The sequence below is a fragment of the Motacilla alba genome, chromosome 3 (genome assembly GCF_015832195.1).
Source record: "Motacilla alba alba isolate MOTALB_02 chromosome 3, Motacilla_alba_V1.0_pri, whole genome shotgun sequence".
In the NCBI taxonomy this organism is placed as follows: Eukaryota; Metazoa; Chordata; class Aves; order Passeriformes; family Motacillidae; genus Motacilla; species Motacilla alba.
This window is the reverse complement of record NC_052018.1, coordinates 76,067,171-76,086,771: the sequence shown is the minus strand read 5'-3', so window position 1 is coordinate 76,086,771 and position 19,601 is coordinate 76,067,171. Positions and strand designations below refer to the sequence as shown.

The window sequence follows — 19,601 nt, the reverse complement described above, 5'->3', positions numbered from 1 at the left end:
ATTGGCTGGGGAGTCCTAATAGAACTGTGCTTATGAATCTGAACTATGAATTTCAACATTGCTTCTGTATATGAGAAGAAAAAAGCATGCATCACCCACAACTTGAGAAAATTTGCAGACCTCTTTTGCTGGGGTTTTTGGTAGACCTGTCATTTGAGAAACTTCTCTAAGGATATATGTTACACCTCTAAGCACTTTGGTAATTGTGGCTTCAGCACTTGTACCTTTCTGTCTGCTACAACCTCTAGGTCTATCTCTCAGCAGAATTTGAGGCATCTGTGAGTACAGAGAGAGAATTTTTGTGCTCTACACCTAATTTAGGCACCAAAGACAAATACTGTAATCCTGTTCATCAAATTCACAAAAAAAAAAAAAAAAATTGTTTTTCAGATTTCCTTTCAGTTCAGTGCCACTCGTGGGGATACACCTCCCATCTGTGAGATGACTCTGTCACACTAGTATGGAGACAGCTAGACTTCTCATAGCTTAGGCGGGTGGCAGACTCCATTTAGAATGCTGTGATTCAGCTGTAAAAAATTTCTTTTTGGGAAGGAAAAAAAAAAAAAAAAAGAAGGGAAATTTATGCAGATGCCATTTGGAAAGATCTCAAGCCTCAAGATTAGGTGGACTCATGAAGTACTTTCTTAAAAACACATGGCTGCACCCCACTACCTTCAGGTATAATGCGCCAATGCTTTGGAATAAGCCTCAAGAAAAAGGAATATTGCTCATTTTTGGTGTTCACCACAAGAGTAATGAAAGAACTTACCTGCTGTTTCTAGTGGTGTGTGTAGTGGTGTGTGTTGTGGGTTTTAATTTTTTTTTATTAATCCTTACATATCTTGTGATTTCTGAATTTAAACAAATTCAGAGGAAAAATAGTAAAAAATGTAGAGAGTACAAACAAATAAAAGGGAGCTACTATTTTTGGTAATCCTGATAGTGCTATAATTTGGGTCCTTATAATCAGTTCCATTACATTTTATTTTCTCTTTTTTCTTTTTTTTTTTCCCTTTTCTACAGGAGTTAGGATTTTGCATTGGGACCCAAAGTCTGGATCTGTTGTGGGACTGTGACCAAGAAAGTGAGGAATGGCTGAAGCAAAACCTCTGAAGGCATAAGATCACCAGGCAGGCCCATGGTCTTGCCTTTAAGAATGCACAGAAAGCATTGGTGCTGTATTTTCACAGGTGAATTTGTGTGTTCCCATCTTCTTGGAAGCACAAATTGTTCTAATAAGTTAGAAATCTGTGGATGTAGATTGGTTTCAGTGGAAGAAGCAAAGCAGTCATCATAGGTAACTAGTTGATATCCTATATTCAATTCAAGGAATGTGAGCTAGCTAGTGCACAGGCCACAGGTCTCCTTGGTCTAGGCTTTCTGGCTCCTTTTCCACATGAACCTCTGGGCCTGGAGAAGGCAGCTTGTCCTCACCATCGGCATGCTGGCTGGAGGTGCAGCTGACAGGCACATGATGCCCATCTCAGGCTTATGATCTTTGTCCATTCCTAAATTTCCCTGTGCCACTTCCTTTTGGGAAAAGTAGAGATAATTGCTTTCCTCATCATTACGATGGTACTCCTGGCCACTACAACCTCTTTGGCTTTGGGGATTTTTTTTTTTCTGGTGTATGTGTGGGTACTTGGTATTACAAATGAAAGCCTTTTACGGGACTCTGATGTGCCGTCTCCCTGACTTTGGCGCACAGTTCATCCACCTTTCTCATCCCCCCCAAAAAAAAGGACCTTAGCTGGTGTGCTGTATTTTATCTCCTCTCTTTGGGAATATTAGGAGCTTAAAGGGAACCCCCAAAAGTCCTTGCTCAAGCCAAGGACTCTCTGAACTTTGTTTTTTTTCTTACAGTCCTCCATATAAAGACTTTTTGCTACGCCTGTCTCTACCCCTTTCCCTTCTCCAAAGCTTATTCAAGTATGTCATCTCCCTGATGCTCTTTTCTTTCAACATTTACCAGCTTGATGCATTTTTTCCACTCACCTATTAGTCCACTGCGTGCTGTACATGTATACATAGAAGGAAATCCTGCTTCCCTTTCCTGCAAATCCACCCCCAGGGGAAAAGAGGCACCTCATTATACAAGTGGGCAAATATGTTTGGCTAAGGTAACACCTAAGTCCTTCAATTTGCCCAGGATGGAGAAGTTCAGGTAAATTTGAAATCTCACCGGCTGATAGACAAAATTGAGATTTTTTTTTTTTTTAATTCACATTCAAGGAATTTAAGTACTTCAGCAATATCTAATATGGTATCTGTGGTCACAACTGGCTATGTAGGCTTATAGAAAAAAAAAAGGCAAGAGGGAGAAGATTTACGCTAAAGGATAACAGCTTAAACAAAAATGATGCAATTTCAATTGTTAAATACTAATTTTTATTAGGTCATATACAACTTTACTGTTTTGGGATCTGCTAAACAAAATTGTTTCATTTAACCCTTGAGTAACACAGGCAAAGTAACTGAAAACAGCAAAATCAGTGTTTTAAGATCAAAACCAAGAAGTTCAGAACAAATGAAATATAGATGGCTTTATTGGATTTAATTACATAGGAAACTGAATACCTAGAACATGAAGTACCATAAAAAGATAAACATATTTATTAGGACAATGTTTTATGAACTTCAGATATGCACACCATTAATATGAAAAACTGAATCTAGACAGAGAAATACTATTCCACTTGAAGAGCTACTATTTTGCAATTGCTTCAGTACATTTTTTATTGATAGCAGGAAAGCACGTTTTAAAATCTCTCGTTCTGCTCCCTGAATGCAGAAGAATTTACTGCCCCACTTGTGTGAGCTGCAGGCCTGTCTGGCACAGCTGTGTGTGTACTGGAGAATAAGAAGGGGTGGAAGGAAGGCAGAGATAATCATAAGTTGAAGAGGCAACTCTTTTTGACAATGTAAATGTAAAATAATTAATTTACAGTAGTTAATTAATCAGTAGTAGTATTTTAATGCCATTTACTTTTCCATCTATAGAAAAAATCTTCCTTAAGTTACAGTTTTGAACTAACCATTCTGAAAATAAATTAATATTCTAGTACATCTGGCTATAATCTCAGTATATTGTATTTAATAAAAAAAAGTTCAGTTTTCATAAAAATCTTGTCTCATAAAAACTAAGTCTCCTGAATACATGTACTGAACTCAGTAAGATCATGGCAAAACCAGTGTCATTTAATTAGCTGACTTGGAAGTCTAATTAAAGTATATTTAACTGCATCTTGTATCACAGTAAAAAATATCATGTTTATTACAACTGGTGTTAAAGGAAACTTGTACAGGACTGAAACTTGGTCTTTTATTACTGAAAACACAAATCCAGTTAAGACTTCAGACAAGCTCTCATTAACATGTTTTATTTCAATTTTATTCACAGCTGAAACAAGAGCTTCATTTACAGCTGAGGAAAGCAAAGATGAAACTTTGTTCTTTCTTTTGTGCTCAGCCATACAATTTATTTTTCTCCTGGCAATGGATTTTAAATCTCTTTCCCTTTTTTTTTCTTTTTTTTTTAATGGGAACTGTTTTAGTAAGCACTGACATTAGAGCTGACAATGCTTTGTGTGGTTTTCTTTCCCTTTGCCTGGTTTCTGTGTCTGTGTGTGCAGGCATGCATTCATTAACGTAATTCCTCAACATTCAACAAGAGTGCATCATAAACCAGAGGAAAAAAGCCTCATAAATATTTAGATCCTCCACCTACCTTCCAAAACTAAAGTGAAAAAGAGTATTTAGTGTGGACTTGCTTTGAGTTAATCTGCATATGAACTGAAAGGGGGTACAAAAGGATGAAAAGGTGGTGGAAACGAGCATACAAACCCCATAGTCTCCAGGGGGCCATTCATCTTGTTCTTGTCAATACAATCTCAGTCTCACTGCTTGGCTGTGCTCTGCGCATGACCCAGACTGCCTTTGCAAAGGATGTGCCAGCTTTAGCCTCCTTTGCTTCTAGTGGGTAATTTTGCCAGAGGAGAAGAAAAATACTTCACATTTAGGAAGCTGGAGAAATTTTTCTACCTGCTCGTGTTCCACACAGTGATATACAAACTTAAATCATTTACATAAAAGGACAAGTGGGTTATATGAAAAGCAATTTTAGGTAATTTGACAATTAATAAGAGGCAATGACGTCATGATGTATGGGTTTCTAGCATGCTTTAAGCTACAACTTGGACAAAGGTTGTATAATTTACATATAAAACTCCACTATTTGTAACAATTAACAGTCAAAAATTACCGATGAAAAACCAGACCACCAATAAAATTCACGATTTAGTGAACTCTCACAACTAAACAGTCACAGAATAGTTTGGGATTCTGTAAATTGTTTTTATATATTTTAATTTTTGAAAATGAGGGAATGTATAATACATTATTTTTATGATCAGAGATAAATCAATTGTGAGTGATTGCATCATACTACCTACATACAAGGACTTCTAATCTACAACTGCTGATTTTAGGTGTTCTTTTCAGCAAAAAGGGCATAAAGACCACTAAAGTCTATTATCAGACAAAATTAATGATTTCACAGAAAACAAAAATTCTTGATCACAACAGCCAAAACAGTATATTTTTTTTGTTTGGTTGGTTTTGTGGGTTTTTTTTTGGTTTTTTTTTTTTTGTTTTGTTTTGTTTTTTGGGTTTTTTTTTTGTTTGCTTGTTTTTGTGAGGACAAACTTATAATGAAATAGGTGTAACTTACTGAATTAATCAAACTCCACATCAGTCAGATGAATTGAATTACAGCAAAGTTATATAAATACTACATGCAAAGTGGACATTTCAGTCAAATAATCTTCTATTATGGACTTGTGAGAATAGGAAAGTCCAAGCACACTGTTTTCAAATTAATCTCTATTTCAGTCTCCTCTTTAAACGAACTCAGCCGAAGTAGGGTTTTTTGATTGGTTGGTTTTTGGTTTTTGTTACCAGACATCCTCAAAACCCTGCCGGTGACCACACCAATGCAACATCAGGTACAAGCAGGAGCATGCAAGCTGCTCTGACTCCCCTGCTCATCACCTGGTGCCACTCTGACATGCAGGACTCCACCCACACAGACAAACTCCTAATGAAGCATCAGGATGTATCTGTAGCCAAAGGGATAATTGATTTTGCTATGAACCTGTAAGACAGGTGCATACAAGCTTCAAAATGGGACAAAAGATCAATTATGCCTCTAGTAATGAAAATCAGATGGATAGCCATAAATAGACTACCTGGAAGGAAAACCAAGGTAGGGATGTATATTTTAATTGACTTGCTAAAGGGAAGACAACCTCCTGGCCTGAAAATTGGCCATCTAATTGGCTAGGTCATGACTTCTTAAAACCAAGTAGAAAAATTCTAGAGATGGGGAAATGCTTTAGGTCAAGCAGTGCCTTCCTTCCACCTCTAGCATAGAAATGGTTTGCTAGCCTCCCAAATGACAGGAACTTTACAGACCCTTCTACAGTGGGAAGAAGGAAGGCTGTCTAAGTTGGATTCCTTAATACCTGTTTCCATGTTGACCTTCTTTAAGCAAAACATTACAACAAAAATTAACAGTACCTTTTTTTCCTGTATAGTTCCCGCCACAACCTGTTGTTTTCTGAGCATGCTGTCAGACCAAGTTTTTATTTGTTAATACATATACAAACAGTATTGTTATGAAAATTGAACAGCAGAGTATACTCTCTCGGAAACTGATTTTTGCATTTCTCTGCTCTACTGACAGGGTAACAGTTTTTAGTCCTATCAGGATTTGAGATGTGTAGGGTATGCACATGCTAAAACCAGAGACACTTGTCATACCTGTTCTGTCAAAAAAACCCCTACAATCAAAGAAGTGTAATCCCCTTTCTTTAACAATTTGAAAAGTTATTTAAATACCTAAAAGGTGAAGAACTGTCCATAAAACTTTCATATATGCATTTTTAAACAAATACAATACCGTAAGAGATAATTTAAACATTTCAGTGTTATTTATGAACTGTACAGTAACTTCCATAATAAAAAGCTGCCTATTAGAGAAGGGTCCTTAAAAGCTTCTACAAATTCTACAAAGAAAAGTTCTAAAATATTAGAAACTTTTCATGTTCTAAACAATCAGGAATATCTAGACTCACATGAATGGATCTGTACAGAAGTATAGTTTGAATCTACAAAAAATGCATTTTGTTTCCCTTCCCTATATTTCAGTCATAATCTGAAACCAAGCACAAAACATTTCACACTAAGAATAGTAAAAAAAAAAAAATTAAGAATTTGAGAATGGCCAGCAGTATAAAGCGGGATTTCCTGACATCACAAATTTAGCTGCAGTGATTTTTGCATGTATTTTGCCTCTACACCACAGAGAACTTTTCAGCTTACTCCCCTGCGCCTCTACTCTGTGGTCTGGCCAACACAATGGCTGGATGAATGTAAAATATTAACTCACTTCTGAAAGTCAAAGCTAGGGAATGACTGCATTACCTTCAACAGAGTCATTTTGTTCTTGTCAAAATTCTGAACCCAAGTTGGTGTTCAAACTATGCCAAGAGCAGAAGTGGTTAACAGAAAATGTTTCTGTATGTTTACAGTGAGATGCAGCTGATGGCTCAACAGTTTGCAATGGCTACTCCAGACATCCAAGAGGTGTAGAACACATCTGTACAGAGCAGGCAAATGCCATGAAAAAACTATGAGACTAAAGTGAACTTCTGGAGATTCAAGTGGAATACCATAAGGCAAGTGAATCCTATCCTTTCTTGTGCTTATGAACTTGTAACAGTGACTCAATAGGACCAAGCAATGAATTCATTCTAAACAATAATCAGATCCAGTATTGGCTATATGGGATGATAGCATCTTGTATAAAGTGACTGCAGCTCAAAATGGGCCAGACCTCCTAGATAAGCAAACAACCCAGCAATGTCCACCTTTTGGCTCTGAGCCCAAGAGTCATGTTTTACTGATTGTTATGATTTGGCCTTTGAGCTCTGGTGACAGTCAAACAGGGACTTACAATGCACCAGCCTACAAATTCCAACAAAGACAGCATGAGATCTGGGATGCTTCCTGTTTCTATAAGGAAATTCTGAATTTATCTGAGTGCTTAAGTAATAATTCTCCGTGCTTTTATGTCTTTCATCCAAGCAACTTGAAATATTTGACTACAAAGTGTTTCATAGCTTCTGAAGAGTAAGAAACAGTGAAATGGGTTCCAGGGCATATGATAATTCAAATATATGTGGCTAGTATATTCCAGGAAAAATCTCCCACACTCAACAGAAAGACTGTGGGTAGGAGGAACAAATGAGAGACAATGAGTCATCCACAATCAAAACAGAGTTTAGGCTTCCTAAAGTGAAAAAGAACCATTAGAAAACATTAAGAAATTGAACACTGTAGTTTCCTTTTAGAGAAAAGGCACAAATAGCAATGGACAGATAAAAAAGAGCCTCTGAGAACACTACAGCATGGAAGCACAATGGTCTTTGTGTGAGTAATCAACAACCACTGTAGCACTGCTCTGTCCTTTGCTTCGGATGAACACTGTTGAGCAACTCTGTCTCATCTCCAGAAGCTTTCAACACTCGTACTGCTTAGTCCCTTTCTTTTCTCAGAGCTTTGTAGCTCCACATATTTCTCTTCACCATTAAAACAAGGATTTACATTTAATAAAGACTTGGAAAATATAAAGAATTTTCAGCAGGTAGAAAAAGAAGACTTCTAGTAAAAAAAAAACAACAAAACAAACTTGGGCCTTTTCAGACTGATTAATTACATTTTCTTAGAAGGCCAAGCAATACAAATGTTTCTTGCTCATTACTGCAGTTTTAAAAAAGGCTGGGGTTTTCTTATAATTTGTTTAGATGGTTTGTGTCCAGTTAAATATATGGTCCTTTTGTAAGAAGCACTGCTCTGTAAGTACTGAACATTAAGAACCATATGCAACACATCACTAGCAATCCCACAGTGTAAGTCAATATACATATGCATTCACATTTCACACATTAAAAGGAAAAGTTAAATTAATGCTTCAGCTGAATTTTAAATTCTGTTTTAATCATAATTGAGAAGAATGGCTAATTTAAATCTATTTACAAAGTTAAGATTGAAAACATTCATATTTCACAGTAACCAATACATCTGGTATTTTACCAAAACATGGTGCACCTGAAAAACAAAACTTACCTGTTTTTTTAGCTGTCAGCTCTTTGCCACTGTGGTGGCCAAAATAAATCCGCAAATTTCCCAGATATGAACTAGTTTTTTTTTAATCCTATTGTTTAGGTGAAAACACTTCTCACTATGGTGAAAAGTAAAAATACTGGTTATGTATCTTTCACATAAGTATGTCTTTCAACACTGTATTTTTAGCTACAGGTAGCAAATTTTAAAAATCTGCTGAGGGCACTACTGTAGTTGAGATGACTGCATCAATTAAAATACAGAATGTTATCCTGGACAGTTTTAAACTTAGGCGTGTAGTTCAAAACAAACAGAAGGTAAAAAACCCCAAATATGTCTAAAATAATGGACTCTCAATATTCCTAATTTCCAGATAGGATAATACTGTAATTTTTTAAACTTGAATGTGCATTAGCTGGACTTCCACTGGCAGGTATTATATTTAGCAATGGTCAGTTCAGTGTCCCATAGATCTGGGCAGCATTTACAGTAATACACACTCACTGCTACTCCCACTTTGCAGTGTGGGGCATGGGCTGGCTACCAAAAGGGACAGGCCAGAAGCCACTTGAAATTCCTCCCGACCTGAGCACAGAGCTACACAGCTAAGGTAATAATTTTGTAACAGAAATGGAAAAGTGTCATATCCTAGCACACTAACTGAAGCCATGGGGTTAGAAACACTGGGAAAACACTGCGTGGTGTATATCAAGAAATTAGTTGGCTTCTTTTATTGATTTAGGAAGAGCATCAATTACTGATAATCCACCTTTAAAATGCAGTAAAACAATGCAAGTGTTTATAAATGATAAGGTGTAGGAATGTTATGAGCTTAGAGGCAAAACACACCTTAAAAATACAAGATTCAATTATGTTCTGTAAATAGTGTTGCCCCCCGCCCCCACTTTTAAGTGCTGCTATGAAAGATAAAGTGGATAAATTTGATGTTTACAATGCAGTACCTCAATTTAGTTTTCTCTCTGTAACTGGTAGCTTTTTTTTGTTTCTATGCCTTGTCAGATTGCTTTTCCTTTCCTCCTCCTAACCATCTTCTCAACAATGCTGCAATAAAACTGACATACCCGAGACCTCATTTTCATCTCCTACTGGACAGTGAGAAATGAAACCCAACTGAACTTTGTTTTTAATGCACAGAGATTTCTCAAGAGCACAGCAGAAGCACCACTCTCTCTAGACAGACACACCTTTTCTTCTTGCTAGAAGGCTATCTTTTCTAGAAAAATGTCTGCCTAGCACTTGAAGAAACTGCATGTACAGCCATTGGAAACCCATGGAATTTATCTACTCAAAAGTGCAATCTCATAGGCAGTAATTCTGTGATAATCTTGAACACAGCTGTAATACACTCAACTATATATTTATTTACATCTTTTTTGTGCTTAACTCTCTGGCAGGTAGATAAGGTGAAGCCTAATACAGAGGTACTGCTGCCCTCCCCAACTACTGAGAGTTACACAAAATGCTTAGTATTTTATCAAGCAGAATTTAGTCCCCTCCATCCTGTCCATGTAACAGTGTCCTGTAACAGTGACTTAAGGTATATGAAACACACACCTTATCAAGAAAGCTGACAGGTACAAGATTTAGGTCAAAAGTGGAAAAAAACTTTTGTTTCACTTAGTGTTGTCTTTTCTCCCCAGATTAATGACTGCATAATTAATATACAACCACAGGAACAACGAGAATGTAGCTCTTCCTACTCTTGTGTAAGTGGACGAATCATAAAGGTATCTCTTCTGGTTCCTTTATTCCAGACTGAGGAAGAGCCAGTTCTACCAGGAGCTGATATTGTGGCTTACTACACCCTTCTTCACAGTTGTTGTACAGCTCAAGTAGTAAGAGATACAAATCTGAATTCTTCCAGACTAAGATGTGCTTAAAACCTTCATCTTTCAGCTCTTCAGCAATCACATAACAACCCTACTGGACAAATACAGGCATTATCTCTTCCAGGATTACGCAGAATACATGGACATGTCCCTTTTGAAGACTACATCATCAGCTTACTACTTTGAATGACACACTACTATAGCTTCTGCTTGGAATGTTACCCATCAGTTTGCTTTAATGTCAAGGGAAATATGTTTTTGTTGTCAAACACAGCACAGAACTTTCATGTAATTGGTCTTTGAGATTTTTAGTTTGGCTCTAGACCTTACTCTGTTAAGGCATTCATCACTTTGCAAAGATAAATGTATTTCAGATATTCATCTGTTTTGGGGCATGTTTGATTACAGTAGCTATACTCTGTACACCATGAATGATTCCATACTGAATCACACACACAATATATTTTTTTCAAGCGACTGTAATGGGTGAGTGAAGAATTGCTTCTTTCCCTAAAGAAGAGTAGTACAGCATATTAACACCTTCCTGTTACAGACAGCATCACAGAGGGCTGATGACATCCAACAGCCTATGCTTATGATTTGGCCAACAGAGACACTGGAAGTAATAGCCAACACTTTTGAAAGAGCATGCTTCCCAGTAGTCATTAGCCTTTGCCTCTATTTCCAAAGGTGTTATCAGCTGTGAACATTATAGCAGTAATTGAATTTGCTTTTTATGATCATTGCAGGCCTTTACTGTAATACACAGAGGCTACTGCTGGCATTATCATAATTCTTCTAACTTTGAGATTAGATTAATGCAATAAAACTTCACCTTAAAAGAGAAACTTGGAGAGTACTACAGGTTACATGATACAAGAAGGGCTACCTAGATGAAAACATAGCTGAAGATAGGAATTTCTGCTTGTGTCTACAGAGAAATTGAGACATTGAGTAGTTACTAAAAGAACCTTACAAGACCACAAGACCTGGTTATCTTGAACAGACTAAGCAACCTCTACCTCCCTGCCCCCTTCCCTGATATCAACACCACACAACCTCTCCCCCATATCCACAGAACCTGTTTACCCAGGCCTGTACCATGTCCTCCCCGCAGCCTTCCTTCCCCATGGGAAAGCTGTAAAATTAGGAGAGTGCAAAAGGATTTCTACTGTTTTAATAGATCAGGCTATAGTCATGCCAGTCTTGATGGCAGCTATGCCTTCTCACAGCTCTTTAACCTGAATTAATTCAACTTTATTCTCCCAGGAATTCTTAAAACACCCTTTTATACAATGTGGGAGTGTGGGAATGTAAAGGGAGAGAGCAGAACATAAGGTATGCTGAGAGGGCTTTCAGGTAGCATTTTTGGCTTTTGCTGTATACTTGCTAAAGAAAGATACCATGTTGATTTGCCTATCTGAAACCAATGATGAGGTATTAAAACATTCCGCTTTTCCAAGGGCTTTTTTCTAAAGACTTAATTCAGAGTTTTGAAGCATCTATGGAAAAAAATCAAGGACAAGAATTTTCCTGTCATTTATACCTAATTAAACAGGCAGCTACATCACATAGCTTTGCCTCAATTTCTGTACTGTTCTGAGGAAATAATTCAGCTTAACAATGTGAGCAAACTAGAGCTTGAATTTTGCATTGCACTGGCATGAGTGATTCCACAAGTGTTGGTGTGCACCCATCTCAGTTTTCACTGAATAAGCACAAAATATCTCAGGACAAACTATATTGTTCCCATTAGTAGATTACTGGTGTTACTGCACAACAACCTGTGCTGGTATTTCTTACCTTGTATTGTCTGCTTACATTTGAGCACTGGAAACTCTTTATGTGCAGGAAGCAATAATGAAGTGGTATGGGAACAGCTGCACCAAATCTGCTAAAAAGTCTCCATATGCTATCTTTACTGTGAGAATCATCAGTCCAGAACAATTATTCTAACATCATCTACGTTCACCTAATTTTAAGAGGAAAGCTTGCTGTTCAGCAGATACCCTTAATCAAATGGAAGGATTCGACAGCATGGTTTGTCAGGGTTAAAAAGAGCCTTGACTCACCAGCTAAAAATTAGCAAGCAAAGGGCTACAAAAATGCTTAATTGTCCAGACTGGTCTACAAGAAATAAAAGGATGGCAATTTTGTTAAGCAGGTAAAGTTGTATTTTAGCTTGTCACAATCTTAAGACAAGATCAGAATAGAGCAAACACAATAATGTTACTTAAATAGAAACCGCATTGTTTTGTCATCCATAAGCATACTGCAGTGTGCTGTGGGCAAGCTATTGATGAACTAAGAATCTATATTTAAAATAATGGTTTGTAACACTGTTATTCTTTGATAACAAAGATAGTATTTTCTTACTGAATATACAATTTTTTAAGGATGTAAGCAGTAAGACCAACTTACCTTACATAAGCCATTAATTTCTACTAATGTAAACAAAACCCTGAAACGACATAAAAACTCCAATGTCCAAATAACGAATTCTGTCTACCTGCTTTAAGGGGAAATATACAATGAACACTGGACATAATGCAATAATCCAAGGCATTCTTACTGTTATGAGAACTACGCATTCTCTCTATTTTTGTCAATGCACATCTTTCAGGAAAAGCAGAGTTAACACTGCTTGACAATACCCAGTGACACTGTACACCTGTCAAGATGACGTGTGTCTGTTTCTTTTCAGTTTAGGAAGCATTGTTCATTGTCATTAACCTAACATCGAAAGTATCTTCAAATACTATGCAGTACGTATTGAAACGCATTCGAATTTTTTACAGATTTCAAGCAATAGGTAGACTTTATACCTAGACCTATGAAATATGACTGTTTTCAGCGAGCTACGTGAAGAATGCAGCGATATTTATCCAGCTTTGTTACTAAAGCTCTGCCAAGCTACCGCGAACTGCCTCAAAGCTTCCTGACAGCCTTTTAAGTGCTAAACACCAAGTGAGAGCACCGAGTAGCTGCGTGGGGAAGGAGGAATACGTACAAGCAACCGCGTCGCGCTGCTTTGCCTCAGCGGCTACAGTGGATGGAACACGTAAATTTTGGTTCTGGCTGCCGGACACCGCTGCTCCCGTCACGTCTCCCATCCAAACCCGTCAAACAAGCCACGGCTGGTGCCAAAACGCGGCGCTGCCCTACAAGCAACAAGGGCGAGGCGCAGCCCTGCCGGGGAGGCTCGGGCGGGAAGGTGCTCAGCGGGCCGGGATCCGGCCGGGGCAGGCGCTGCGCACTCGGGGGAAAGAGCCGGCCGTGCCCGCCCGGGGCAGCGCCAGCGCCGACGGACCCCGACCCTCTCCGCGCCCCGCCCGCGGCCACCCGCCGCTCCCGGGACCCCGCAGCCGCGAAGAGCGGCTCCCGGCAGCCCCGCTTCTCCCTCCTCGCCCCCCTTGCGGAGCCGATCGGCGGCTGGCTACCGGGGCACTCTGGCGGCTCCCCCGCGGTTCCGCTCTCCCCGCGCGGCCCCGGGACCGACCGGGAATCGCTCCTCGCGCCGTCCGCGCCGCCCACCGCCCGCGCGCGCAAGCGCGGCCGCAGCCCCCGCGCACACCTGCCCCCTCCCTCCCCCCGCTGCCGCCGCCGCCGCCACGCGACACCGGGGCCGCGCGGAGCGGCGGGAGCGCGCGCGCCCCGGCGCGGCTCTCCCCGCCCCCGGGGGGAGAGCGCACGTGACGCGTCCCCGCCCCGGAGGTGCCGCGACGCGACTTTGTTTGGGAGAGTTCCGTGCGCGCGCGCGTGTTTCCGCGCGGCGGGGCCGGGCGGGAGCCGCACGGGAAGCCGGCCATTCCCTCCGCCGCCGCCGCCCCGGGCCCCCGGAGCGGAAGGGAGGGAAGGAGGGAGGGAGGGACAGCTGTGGCTCCGCCAAGCGGCGCTGCCGCCGCCGCCGGGCAGCGGCCGCCCCGCCCCTGGTCCCGCCCCCGGCGTGTCCCACCCCCGCGGGCCCTGCCCCCTCCCCTCCTGCCGCCGCCGCCGCTGCTGCCAGCGCAGCCTGAACTGAAGCGAACTCCGGAGCGAACTGAGGAGAAGTGAGGAGGCGGCGGCGGGGCTGAGACTCAGCAGCCACAGGCGGCGGCGGCAGCAGCAACAGCGGCGGCGGCAGGGCGGGCGGGCGGGAGGCGGAGAGGAGGAGGACACACGCCAGGCGCAGCGCGGCGGCAACAACAGCAGCGGCGGCGGCAACAGCGGGGAGACACCGGCGGCGGCTCCTCGGAAGCGGCAGCCGCGCCAGCAGCGCCCGCCCGCCCCGCGCGTCCCCTCCCTCCCTCCCTCCCCCGCCGCGGAGACAGGGGGCAGCGCCGAGAGGAGAACCGGGCTCAGCGTGTGTGTGCGCGGGAGGAGGAGGAGGAGAAGGAGGGGGGGACACACCGAGGACTGCGCCGGCCGAGGGCGCACGGAGCAGGGAAGCGGCGGCGGCGGCACCGAGAGGCGGCGGCGGGTCCTTGTGCCCGAAGAGGAGGGCTCAGCCCGCACGGGGGTTTCTACCGAGTTTCCTCTTTTTTTTTTTTTTTTTTTTTTTTTTTTTTTTTCTCGGTCCCTGGGACTCAGCGGCGGGTCTGCGTTTGTCTCCGGATTTGAATCCTCCTCCTTCTCCTCCTTCCTCGGGGAAGCTCCCCTCCCCGCCCCCTCCCCTCCCCCACCGCCTCCCTGCCCGCCCGGATCCAGCCGGGCGCCCCGTGCCGCGGTCGCGTTGCTCGGCAGAGCTGCTGCGGGCGCTCGCCGTCTCTGCGCGGGCTTGGAATATGGTTGGGGAAATGGAAACCAAGGAGAAGCCGAAGCCGAGCCCCGATTACCTGATGCAGCTGATGAACGACAAGAAGCTGATGAGCAGCCTCCCCAACTTCTGCGGGATCTTCAACCACCTCGAGAGGCTGCTGGACGAAGGTAAAAGCTCTCGCCCGGCCGCCCCCTCCCCCGCCCCGCCGCCTTGCCCTGCCTCCCCCGGCCCGGGGATCCCGCTCGGCCCCCCGCCCCGGCCCGGCCGGGCGTCGGGGGCGGCCCGGGGCCTGTTCCGCTCTCCCCGCTGCTCCCCGCACGCTCCCGGCCCCGGCTGGGGAGCCGAAAACAAAGGGGAAGTGCGGGCTCTCCCCGCCCTGGCCGCTGCCGCGCGGTGCCGGGGGACTCGGGGAGCGAGTGGGAGGGGAGAGGCAGCCCCGGCCGCGCGGGTCTCCGATCCCCCCGGAGGGCTTTCCCCCTTATTTTTCCTATTTTTTCTTTTTACCCTTTTCCGCGCTATCTCCTTAAACCGGGGGAAGGGTAACTACAGCACGGAGGGGAGGGAGCGAGGAGAGGAGCTCAGGAATGCGCTCTGGGGGAAGGCAGGGAGGAGGGGAAAGGCTGGCTGGCGGCTGGCGCTCCCCTCCCTCCATCCCTCCCTCCCGCGGCGGCGAGGGACACTGGGGTCCTGCCGGCGCCCTCGGAGCGCTCCGCCGCCCGGCCCCAGGGCCCCCGCCGGGGGGGCGGGGGGTGTTTGGTTTCGAGATTTGGCTGTTCTGGAAGCTGCTTGGACTTGAATGACTAAGGCGGAGGGGGGCTGAGCTCTTTCTTCTGCTCCAGATCTACCCCACCCCGAACTGGCCGCAAACTAATTATGATTTTCCTATATCGCAAGGGAAGCGAGCAAATTCTTGTCTCAGCTATCCTTACCTTTTAAAGAAACTGAACTTGAAAGACTCCTACGTGTGACTTTAGTGAAGGGGGAGAAACAAAAAGGATTACGAAATTGCCTGGTCTGCTCCTGCCAAACGTCCACCCCAGCCTCGCACCTTCTCCTGGCACGGGGTGAGGCCCCCCCCCCATGCCCCTAATTTTTTTCCCTAAGAACTTTGTTTAGGGTTAAGATTTCACAAATAAATAATCACGGTTTAGAAATTAACAAGAAAAGTACGAGCTGGGAACTTCCTGTGTCCCATACGTTTTCCCACTACAGTAACCCACTGTGTATCAAAAATTAGGTGAAACACTTGTTCTTAGCATGTTAAATTCGCCTTGTACTCGGGTTCCCAGGTTTGTTTCTCTTGTCAAAGGCATTTCTTTACCTATGGCTTTAAACCAAGGCTTGCTGAAAACTTAGATCTGTTTGTTTAATCGTACTTGATAGCTTTGTAGAATATGATATGACCATAAATAATTTATACAGTTTCAGCTTGTTAGGATTCTTAGTATGAAGTACTGATTTTCGAGATTTTGAGTTAGGGTTCTTGTTTGCGGATGTATTTCTCTTCGCTAAAAGAAGTTTGGGAAGTTGTTGACCTCGGAAGATGAAAGAACTGGTTATATTTGGTAGAACAACTCCCCGCCCTCTGCCAAGACTGTAAAAATGAGATAGCGACTGTAGTACGACACAAAAATAGCATGTTGAGAAAACGCTACCTTCTGAAATAAATGATAGAGGAATTTAAAGAAACCCAAACAAACGGTGAAAAGTACTGAAATACGGATTGTGGGAAGCATTATAATGGGAGAGTCTATTTTTATTTTCAAGATACTTGGAGGAGTTTGAATTTATATTGGAGCAAATGTGGACGTGAAGAGCAAAACTATTTTAGAGCTTACGTTCTTCGTCACCACAGTGAGCAGCCTCTTCGGAGTAGTCAGATTTACAATAAACATCAAAAAGAAACTTGATGGAGAAGACTCCTTTATAGCACAAATGAGCCTTCCAGAGGTTTGATAACGGATTTTTAAATTCCTAAATCTCTTCAACTTTATGTATTTGGCCAGAGGAGGCCTGAAGCTTTTTTTTTATTTTCAGAGAACAAAAGGAAGAAAAACATTTCCCGACGCAAAAAGGACACTGAAAAAGGAATTCCCGAAGTACTTATGTCTTGTCATGTATTTTGAGATACTGAAAACTCTGGAAGTCTGTTTGCAAAGTATTGGAATTCCAAAACGAGGGCTCTTGTGACTCTTGCTGTCAAAGTTTAAGGACTATGTTGGAACTATTCTTCACTTTCTTCTTCAAAAGAAAAGCAAATAAAATATAATCTGTGTTCCTAAATAGTCTCTGGAAGAAGCCTGCTATCCCTTTAAGCTTTTCTGCTTTTCCTGTTTACGTTGGCAAATGGGTGGAAGTATTGTGGAGGCAGAAAACTTTTTGGAATGTTGAAAAAAAGGTTTCATGCAAATCTAGTAAATTGCTTCAAGACTTCAGAATTTGAACACTAAGGGGCGCCAGTTATTTTTTTTTCTGAGGCGTGAGTCCGCGAGCACCGCTATTGACTCGGGCAGTAAAATGATCAAATCTGTTAGAAGACGCCAAAGAATGACAAATTACTGGTGGATTTGTGCAGGTATCTGTATTTGCATGGACCTCCACGTACTGTATGCTTACAGGCAGTATTACATAGGTGGAATAGGCAGTAGCAGTGAGCAGTTGAGGAGTTGGAACAACTGTTTCCCTGTAAAACACCTATCCTGGTTACCAGTGGGGGTTGTGTTAAATATCTTGAACTGTATGCTCCACTGACATCCTCTAGCAGAAGGGTTTAGTAGTAGAGAACTACAAGTTTGCTGGAAAAGTCTGCAGGATTTAATGTGCTTACTGAAAAGTGTATTATTTCAAGGTTTCATCAGTTGTTTCCTGGCACCCTTGAGAACACCAAGTGTTTGGGGCAAGTGCGTGTATATATAGGTATATATAATCTAAAAATAAAGCTGCAGGGTTCACATTCCCTCTTTGCCCCCTCCACCCTGTCATTTGATTTGTTTCTTCTAGTTTGTTGTTGTGTGCTTTAGGTAAGTGTTTGTTTTTGGTTTTTTTAGTTATAATACAACCATTTTCCTGAAGGTTTTGTTTATGCTTGAGAAGAATAATATTATGATCAGCCATTGTCTTTTATTTTGTGTGCTGATCAAAATGAAGAAACAAAGTCACAACCCTAAGAATTAAAACACATAAAAGGTGAGATTGCCTTCCCTACTGGAATGCTAGGGTAGTTTTTTTAATTATTACTTATTTATTGTTACATGCCAGTACTTAAAAGCAGAACTCAAATGGGCTTCTGCTGTGGTTACTTCTTGTAATTGTATGCAGCAAGAGATAGAAAGAGACCTGTGTGTTTAGGTGAACAGTACATCTAATCTGGTTCTGTTACAGAATGTACATCTGCTTTTTTGGGGTCCATTTCTATGCTGTGTGTATTATCCAAAGCATGTTTTCCTTTCTGAACTCTATCCTGCTTTTTGATCTCAGAAAATTTTAGTGCTTAACTTGATGGATGATCTCTGTCTTGCAGCATTTTGTTTTTGAAGATTAGCTTAAATGTAAGAAGTGCATTGAGGAAACCTTTTATTTAAGAACTACTTTCATAAAATGTGAGAGTTACAATTTTGTTTAGGTTACAGTTATTTTTCTATATGTGTGCTTTTAACTTGTTATGTGTAAATAAGTCTTCTGTGGATTAACAAGGATGTTTAAAGAGCACATCATAATAACTAGGAAGCTGAATTGTTTTTATCAGACTGGTGCAAACCTGTGGGAAGAGAGGGCTTTTCCTGAATGTGGAGTAGGCTGTATTTCCTGTAATTGTTTGCACCATCAAATGTGACCTGATTTTTTTTTTTTTTTTGCTTAAGCTTTTGAGATACCAACTTTTATGATGTTAACCTGGATTATTTTTTTTCTGATAACTTATATATTTTAATGCTCCCCTTTGTGGACAGTGAATAGAGCTGTACCTGTTTTCTTGCACTGTTTTTAAAAACTGAATTGGACATTTCAAACTCCTCAGTAGCATGTTGACAGATTGAAATTAATGAGGTACTTCAGTTGTGTTCTTTCATCAGACTATGAGAAAATATGCCTGAACTATTAACTGAAATCTGAGTAGTCTCATTTGTAAATCTACATTTTGTTTTCTTGAACCTGTAAGTGCACAGACTCTTGCACCTGATGGGAATATACACAGATCAGACCTGTGGTCTGAACTGTTTTCAAAAAGAGATTGAAGAGGACTTTATCAAGAATTCATTTTCTCCTCGGTAACCTATCCCTGGAAAACTAACGTCTTTCCTTCAAAACTGTGTTGAAGGTGACTTAAAAGCGTGTCTACCTTTAAATGTAAATTTAACCATGCATCTGGCTATTGGAGATAAATCTAATTTTGTGTCAAAATAGGCTGCCTCTTTCTGTCTACCAAGTTTAACAAAGCTAGTGTAAACACATCCAAGTAGGCAATATGAGGATAAGGTTTTGGTGATTGTTGCTCTCTCTGTTTAGTTTTCTCACTGAGAAAAGTGCGTGTGAACGTGGGGAGCATAGTGTCCAAGACTGCAGTTTTTGCGTTGGTCTGGTTGTGTTAAGCAAAATGTCTGCATGAAGTGGAGCTGAAGAACTGTGTTCTGGTGTTGTAAATGAGTTCTCCCTGGCAAGTTATCTAGTTACTTTTGTACATGACCTTATTGTTTGTGATTATGTAAATGTAGCCTGTGCTTAGCTAGGGTTTTGCTGACTTGTCAGATTTGATGGAGGGGCACTGGCCGCATTAGCATGTCAGTTTTTTCAGTTGTATCAGATCTTGCAGTGGACCCCCATTTATTCATTAA

General features: G+C 42.0%; 1 protein-coding gene and 1 long non-coding RNA gene across 20 annotated transcripts in view; both read left to right on the top strand.

Moving 5' to 3' along the window:
* Nucleotides 1-13,069, top strand: part of LOC119698575 — a 42,586-nt gene extending 29,517 nt beyond the window's left edge. For 6 of the 7 annotated variants that reach the window (XR_005256175.1, XR_005256177.1, XR_005256176.1 and 3 more), the window contains 2 exons: nucleotides 1,024-1,190; nucleotides 1,973-3,124. This is a non-coding gene — a long non-coding RNA (uncharacterized LOC119698575). Of the gene's footprint in view, nucleotides 1-1,023; nucleotides 1,191-1,972; nucleotides 3,125-6,590 lie in introns of those variants that run through there. The other variant, XR_005256174.1, reaches the window with a different exon arrangement.
* Nucleotides 13,070-14,117: 1,048 nt separating this feature from the next.
* Nucleotides 14,118-19,601, top strand: part of QKI (QKI, KH domain containing RNA binding) — a 153,858-nt gene continuing 148,374 nt past the window's right edge. For 4 of the 13 annotated variants that reach the window (XM_038130609.1, XM_038130610.1, XM_038130608.1 and 1 more), the window contains exon 1: nucleotides 14,118-14,939. In XM_038130609.1, coding sequence (XP_037986537.1) covers nucleotides 14,798-14,939 — 142 coding nt within the window. In that variant the 5' untranslated portion in view covers nucleotides 14,118-14,797. The other 9 variants (XR_005256171.1, XR_005256170.1, XM_038130618.1 and 6 more) reach the window with 4 other exon arrangements.